General features: G+C 58.4%; 1 protein-coding gene across 1 annotated transcript in view; it reads right to left on the bottom strand.

Moving 5' to 3' along the window:
- Window positions 1–6,708, bottom strand: part of LOC117654382 (dopamine D2-like receptor) — a 150,704-nt gene extending 143,996 nt beyond the window's left edge. The window contains exon 1 of the mRNA XM_034401006.1: window positions 6,305–6,708. Within this exon, the coding sequence (XP_034256897.1) occupies window positions 6,305–6,532 (228 nt within the window). The 5' untranslated portion in view covers window positions 6,533–6,708. The remainder of the gene's footprint in view (window positions 1–6,304) is intronic.
- Between the last annotated feature and the right edge of the window lie 1,350 nt (window positions 6,709–8,058).

Here is an 8,058-nt window from a genome sequence, read left to right on the forward strand (position 1 = left end):
GTGCTTCATTTCTCGCCCGGCCGTGTTTGGCCGCGACACATAACACCCGCAGAGCTAGTTGTCGGCAACGATGGGCGGGGGGGGGGGGGGGGGGAAGGGGGGGGAAGGGAAGGGGTAAAGTGGGCTTGTTTGCGTCGGGTAAGCTACATGCGGTGTACCGAAATAATCAAACGACCCTGTGTAGGTGTCAGTGTGCATGAACACACGCCTGCTAGCTACGCTGGCGCGTTGGGGCGAGTGTGTGTATCAAGATGAACGCGTGGTTGCGCACCTCTCTCTCTCTCTCTCTCTCTCTCTCTCTCTCTCTCTCTCTCTCTCTCTCTCTCTCTCTCTCTCTCTCTCTCTCTCTCTCTCTCTCTCTCTCTCACTCTCTCTCTCTCTCGGTGTGTAGGCCCGCGTTTGTGTGCGTATGCCCTTTCCACGATCCGCCTCACCTGTGTACCTGCACCCGACACGACGAGCAAAATAGCTCTTTTTTTTTCGAAACACACGCCGAGCGCGGCGAGCCCACTCACGCCGCGGACCGTTTCATCGCCCGACACGCTCCATCATCAAAGCGGAATCCACAGAGCGTTCGCAGAACGCTTCGCTCACACGAAAGAACAGCATCGCCCTGGCGGCGGGCGCGGTGGGCGAGCCTCGGGTCGACGGCCACCAGCAACGAGCGGCCAGACAAAAACCGCGAGGCGTAACGCACACAGGCCGTGAGAGCGGGTTCCATGAGCGAGCCTACCTCTGCGCCCACTGTTAAAAAAAATATGAAAATTCAGACTGATTTCGTCTTACTTGGTGGTCTGGATCGTAAATTCATAAAATGGTACGAATATTAAGACCAACTGTCTGAAAAGTTTGACCTGTTGTCTGAAATTTGAATTAAGACTAGCAAGTCTGAATATTTAGAGCGATGGTTATCAAGTTTTGTACATTGTCGTCCGAAAACTAAATTCATACTTGTGAAATCGGAAAACGAGTGAAAAAACCCCGTCCCCTTTGTACATTTTTCGATTTTCTCAGAACTTTTATCAATACTACTGTTGTATTTCAACTAATATTTACGTTTAGTGTCGTAAAAGCATAGAGAATGTTTCAGAGCTCCGAAATGGACACTTATTGCTCTATCCGCTAGGTGGCGCTAGTGTCGCATGGACGATCTTTTGGAGCTAAAATTGCCACTTGAAGGCGCAATTGCGAATATTTTGTTACAAACTTATTCCAAGTGATTGTCTGAAAGGGCATGAGCGCACCAAAGCAAGATTCAGGTTAATAAGTGCAGTATAAGCTAAATAACAAAGAATACAATTTCACTCTCGCGCATGGCCACGGGTCGGCGCGTGGTTGGGCTAAGGCCGCTCTCCCTCGCAATTCAGCAGTCACGTCTAGCCTCTTCACTACCTTTGCAGGTAGGAGTCTACTGCCGTGTACCTAATTGTGGAGCCGAGACGATCCGCTGAGCGTCTACGATAAACCGATGGCAAAAGTTCGCTGATTTGTGTTCTACTCTACAGAGTGGCATTTTTTAGTGCGACTGTTCAATGTCTTCGTACAACTTAGTCTGATGAAATAGACCGACTGGTATCATTTTTCATACAACATGTTGATCTGAAAATTCAGACTAACGTCGTCTGAAACTTTCAGACCGCGAAGTATGAAAGTTTTGGTATGAAAATTCAGACTGAATGTAAGTAAATCGACTTCTTACAAAAAATTATGAATTTTCAGTCATTTTTTTTAACAGTGCCTACACCACTATCACCGGCAGCCAACCCCACTCGGCCTTATTTTCTTTTCCGAAAACAACAAAAAACGGCTGTAACGAAGGCAGTGTGGCAGCACGCCCGCAGGTGGAGGGCCCGCATTTAATGGCAAAGTGACCCCCGGCCCGCATTCGGACCCGTGCCGTCCGTCATGGCTGTTTAGGGGCTCGCTCGTAACCCGCGGTTTATACGCGAGTCCCGCTGCATTTTTCATACCGGCAGTCGCCACCGCGCCGCACGGCCGCACCGCGGGGCACCGCTCGCTGTACAACGAGTACAGGCTGTACTGGCGCAGCGGCGCTGCCGGTGGGGCGGTGGGTCGCGGGGCGGGGCAGCATCACAAAAGACGACTCATTAACCGGTTGGCGCGTTGGCATACCTCACTGCCTCGCTGCCTCAGTACTTGGTGCGCGCTGCGCGCCGCGTTCCTCGCTCCGCGGGGACACTCCCCCCAGACGCACGGTGGCACGGTGGCACGGCCCGGCGCAGAAACAAAACGACGGCCGGAACGCGCGGCGCGACGCGACTCGGACGACGACGGCCCCCCCGCGTCCCTCCATTTTATTACGAGCCCCTCCAGCTCCAGGCCGGGCCTGGCCCTCCAGGCGGCCAGCCGTCAAAAAACAAGGCCGTGTTAGCCAGCCCGCTTCGCGCTGCTTCGCGCTGCTTCGCGCCGCTTCGGCTTCGGGAAGGGGTTATACACTGCGAGACTCATTTTAATTCCGGGCCGGGCCCTTGCGGGCTAACGAGATGCAGCCGGGCTGCCGGCCGGGCCCGGCTCAAGATCCCCGAGTCCATCAGACAGTTTCGCCCCGACGGCCCGCCGGCCCGCTCCAGGGATTGCGTCCCGGATGAGGGTGGACCCACAGGTCCGTGCCGAGCTGAGCCGAGCCGAGCCGAGCCGAGCCGAGCCGAGCCGAGCCGAGCCGGGCCGGGCATTTCAAATGGCGTACGACAGACGAGCTGTAAATTGAAAGGCCGTCCGCGACAGCACGGTCCTACGCTGGCCGCGCTGGCCCTGGCTAGCAGTGTGGGGCAGTGCCACCATCAAGCTGGCTTTGTGAACCTCACGACCAAATTAAGGACGATTGCCGTGCTTGCTTTCTTTTCTATTTATTTTGCACAAAGTTTCATGAACCATTCAATTTATCTGAGAAACCCAACCTGCTGGTTGCAGCTTTTGGACCTGATAGTTTTGTTGGGTCGTCATGAGTTTGGTGTGTACCTGAGCAGGCGTCCCGCCCGACCGGAAATTTCGTCACGTGGTCTATTATGGTCCGGCCTGCGGCATGCCTGCGGGGTCGTCTGCGGCACTGCACAGCAATGGTCAGGAAAGCCACACTGGCTACGTGCGGTTGCCTACAGTCGAGCCCGGCCCCACCCTTGGCCCTTCGTTAGCGCAGGTAGCCTTAAGCTAATCCCCCACAAGCCCCGCCCTCTGCGGCCCTTGGGCCTAGTCCTAGACCAGGCCCCTGGAACGGGCCCCTGGAACGGGGTCCTGGACCGGGTCGGTGCCTGAGGAGACTTAATAGGTTTTCGAGCTAAACAAATGAACCCTATAACGCCGTGGCCGTACGCCGCCGGTCCGCGCGCGCCGCCAGGGGCTTTTGCAGTGCGGTCGAGAAGAAAGGGAGAGCACTTGTTTCCACAGCAGCCACCTTCGCGGTGCTGGGGACACCCCGCCCCACCCCACCTCGCCCCACCCCGCCACACCCCACGTGTGGCTCGGTTCATTTCCTCGCTGCCACTCGACAGTCGAGCGGAAGGACCGCACGACAGCGCGGGCCGCCCGAACCAAGGCCCGAACGGGCAGGAAGCAGGACAAAGCGGGGCACTTAACACCGGTGTGTGATTGGAGCGTGTGTGAGAGATCCGGCTGACGAGTGCGATTCGACGGAATAATTCAATTTAACAGTGGGGGGTTTGGGTGGGGTGGGGCGGTATCTACTCCAGTGCCTCCAACTTAAGTCGCAAGCTGGCGACGTACCCTCCGATCCCACCGGCCCTGTCTGTTTTGCTCAGTCAGGTTTGAGGTGCTGACCCTCCTATCACGAGCGCACCGGCGCGGCATCGAATCGCCCGGCAGGAGGTGCACTGCCCCAGTTCGCCCGGAGGGATAATTCACTGCTATGTCCGATCGGTAGGGAAGCGAGGGGCCTTCGCTTGAGCCGGGAAGACAGCGTCTGGAGTATGGTGTCCTTTCTCGTTGTTGCCGAAAAAAGAAATAAATTCTTTAAAACACAAATGCATGGTTTTGACTCAATGCTTGAAATAACCTTCGCCTGACCTCTGCTGAATGCACCCATAAACCCACAGCCGTCGCTGCCCGGCCTATTGCTGTCCCGGGCTCGTGGAGCCCGAAGAGCCCACCCCACCCCACTCCACCCAGCCAGACCAGACACTGTGACCTTGGTTGGCACAAACCAGCTAATCAAATCGCCTGCAAGTCGAACCGCGTGAGATGCAGAGTGATGCCGCCGCCGGCCGGGGACGCCAAAGCTCTCATTAGTCACACAGGAGCACGGCAGCAGCGGCAGCAGCGCACTGTGCGAAAAAACCACAGTGAATCCCGTTAATTTTTTTGCCGGGATTTACTGTAGTTCAGAAAACAGGATTTACTGTGCCTGGCTACAGTATTTACTGTACCTTGTACAGGATATTCCGTACTCCACTCCCGTGGTACAGAAAATCCCGTACAAAGTACAGTGGATTCTGTAAAAAAGGTACAGTAAATCCTGTACTCTGAACTACAGTGACAGCTGTACTTATCACTACGGGATTTACTGTGATTTTTTCCAACAGTGCGGCAGCAGGGGAGGCAACCATGCGGACCGACACTCCCGGATAAGGCATTTGTCTCCCCGAGTGCCTGCCAGGCCTGCCAACGGACCCGGTTCCAGTCCGACACCTCCTAGGAACAAGCGGCTATCTTCCAGGAGCTTCCAGACACTCGGCTATCTCTCAGTAGCTTCCAGACACTCGGCTATCTTTCAATAGCGTCCAGACACTCGGCTATCTTCCTGAGCGCTTCGGAGACTCGGCTAACTGACTTCTGCGGAGAGGGTAGGGTTGTCCTTTCGATAGCGTTTTTCTTTGTTACACTTATCAAGACATGCTCACGCCATGATTTTAATCTACTCTGACAAACTTTTGACACATTTTGGTTAGGTCCCGGTGAGGGCATTTCAACTGGTTTAAAATATATACGCACCCAAACTCGGGAAGTGGGAAAAGCAGTTAGCCGAGTCTCCGAAGCGCTCAGAAAGATAGCCGAGTGTCTGGACGCTATTGGAAGATAGCCGAGTGTCTGAAAGCTACTGCGAGATAGCCGAGTGTCTGGAAGCTCTCGGAAGATAGCCGCTTGTTCCTAGGAGGTGTCGAGTCCTCCTCTCTCTCTCTCCCACGCCCAACTTTTCCCCCCGAGACCCCCGAGGCCATCGAGGAAGGGGCCCTGCAGGCAGCAAGCCATGCCAACCTCACAAAAACTCGAATCGCAGGTGTCCGTCTCCATCCCGGCAGCTCTCCGCTAGTTTCGGAATCAGAAAGCGCCCGTCTTTTGGCCTAGCAGATTCGAACCGGTGCAAAAAGCCTCGTCCGGTGTCCCGGATCCCCAGCTCGAACACGTGCATTGGATCAACAAAAAGCTATTTGACTTAACCAAATTTGAAAATTGAAAGACGCCATTGTCCGTACAGCGACCCTCGCCGTTTTCGCGAGGAATGAAACCTAAACCAACTTTGTGTCTTTTTGTTAGGTTGGCGCACACTGCTCGCAGGCTTGGACCGCTGTTTGCTTTCCCGCCAACCTTCTTCCTTACCGCGCGGCCGGGCAGGGCGGCCGCGCTCACCGGATGTGGAAATGAACGCGCTTGACTGCCTCTCGGCTCCACTGTTTCCGCCCGCCGTTATTATTTCTGCTCGTCGCTTCCGCTATACATAACAAAGTCGCCCGAGCCACTATGCGCCGCCGACCCCGTTCTGCGTCCGTGGCGCGGCAGCCCCATTCCGAGAGTTTTGGCCGCTTTGTCTCTCTCTCTCGCGCTCGCGCGGCGTTCCGTATCTCCGCGACAGAGACGGAGCGACGCAAACGACTGGCGGAATCAGTCTGCAGCGCAGCCCGCCGCAGCTGGCGGCGATCGAGGCGCAGAGGCCAAGGCTGGGCGAGGCATCCCTCGAAAAGAGAAAGAAAATAAGGCGGCAAAAACGTGGTTCCTTGACCAACCACGCCGCTCCGCGCTCCGCACCGCTCTGCGCACCCTCCGGTGTAAACAAGCTCAGCTTGGCCGCGGAAGGCGAGGCGCGGGCAGCCCTGGCCGACCGTGGCCGACCGTGGCCGTTCTGGCCCCCGGGGAGGAATCCTTGGCAGCGTGGGCCGCGCGTGGCGGTGGCGGGGCGCAGGCCGGAGGACGGAGCCACCCAAAAAGGGTTCTTTCTTGATTCGAGATCATTTACTCGGAACAAATACACATTTACTTGAGGGTTTCAAGCGGATGGGTGGACCGCTTGGCGGCCAGGGAGATGACGGCTTAAGCAACTACAGTGATAACCGACCAGGACGTAGACGGCGAACGGCATGACGAGCACGGCGACGAGGAGGTCGGCCAGGGCGAGGCTCACGATGAAGTAGTTGGTGGCGCCCTGCAGCGCGCGCTCCCTGCACACCGCCAGGATGACCATGACGTTGCCGAAGAGCGTGAGGATGGGCACCAGCACTAGCACCAGGGCCCAGTACTGGCTGTGGCTCAGGAAGCCGGTGGGTGTCCGTGCCACCGTCGTCATGTTCCCCGCCGTCTCGTTGCCCCACGACGCGCCGTCGACGGCCAGGTTGACGCCGCCCTGGTCGGGGAACAGCGAGAAGGCGTACGCGTCCGAGTAGTTGGCGGCCCAGCCGTCCGTGGTGTTGGCGTACAAGAGGTCGCCCAGGGTGGCGTTGGCGGGCCAGTCCCCGGTGCCGTTGCTGGCGGCCAGGGTGGCGGCCAGGTTGGCGGAGGCCGCGGTGGACGCCGTTTCGCTGAGGGACGCGACGGCCGCCGCGGCGGTGGAGGTCGCGGCCGCGGCATTGGTGACGACGTAGCGCGGGCCCACGGAGGCGGTGCTGCGGGCAGAGAGGTAACGTCAAGTAGAGGCAGGAGGCAGCGGCAGTCGCCCCAAGCCGTTACTCACTAGATGTCCGCGACCACGGTGCTCGGAGCGGGCGTCCTGGTGGCGGCGACGGCGGCGCGGCTCCAAGCGGGCCTCCACCGCGACGAGGTGGCCATGGGTGGCGTCGTCGGCGACCCCCATCCGGACGTGGTCGACCCCCACCCGCGGGGCAGCTGGGGCGTCGCGACGCCGGTGGCGCCGATGGGGGCTCCGAGGGGCGCCATGGCGTCTTCATGCCGGTCCGCCGCGGCAGCCCATCCCTGCGCGCCTGCGCGGCCTGCACAGCCTGCACACACAAAGACATGTGAGCCTTGGCGCCTCTCGCCGTGGACCGTTTCCGTTGCCTTCCAGCCCTCGGGATGCGGTGCTCAATTTCACAAAGACAGCATGGCTGATGATGTCTCGTGCTGAGTCTACCGGTTTACTACTTTTTCGATTCTAAATTCTAATTATTGCAGCGCCCAGTGAGACACCTGTTTGTACAGTGTGACAGGAAAATGGGAATCGGAGGCCTGCTCTTTGACGTGGTCGTTGATGCTGACCCGGCAGCCACAATGGTGCGCTCCGTTATTGTTCCGTGAACGTGCGCACTCCCACACGCACACCCACACGCACACCCACACGCACACGCACTCCCACACACAGCACCACCACGTTGCAAAAACCATGCAGAGGGAGTCGGAAACTACGAGTCGTTTTTAGCAGAGCAGTGATGAGAAGTCACTTCGGCATTTCTAAAGGTGTGGTGGAGGGGGGGGGGACTTTGATCGATAAGGCACCTTAAGAGAGTGCTTCGCTTCGCCCAGCAAAACAATAGAAGCAGCAGTGGGCGCAATCACGGTAGAATGCGTAGATCCGGCGGCGACGTTCGGGCCACCGGGCTGCCGCGGTGTCGGCGCGAACCGTGGGGAAGGCGAAGTAAAGCCCGCTGCAGCCCCACCGGACTCTTCCATTCAACCGCGTGCAGGGACGCCCGACTCCGGAAGCAGGTGACCCGAAAGTTGGTTCGCGGCCGCGGCGCCGCGGTGGTCTGACCGGCCCCAAAGACCGAAGGACCGCAGCGCGGGGGCGGGGGGGGGGGGGGGGGGGGAGGAGGAGGAGGGGATAGTCGTCTCCGGACAAGTTTGCCTCCTGCTCGGCGACGCGGCGACGCGGCGGGGCGG

The sequence above is a fragment of the Thrips palmi genome, unplaced genomic scaffold (genome assembly GCF_012932325.1).
Source record: "Thrips palmi isolate BJ-2018 unplaced genomic scaffold, TpBJ-2018v1 HiC_scaffold_1, whole genome shotgun sequence".
Taxonomy (NCBI): domain Eukaryota; kingdom Metazoa; phylum Arthropoda; class Insecta; order Thysanoptera; family Thripidae; genus Thrips; species Thrips palmi.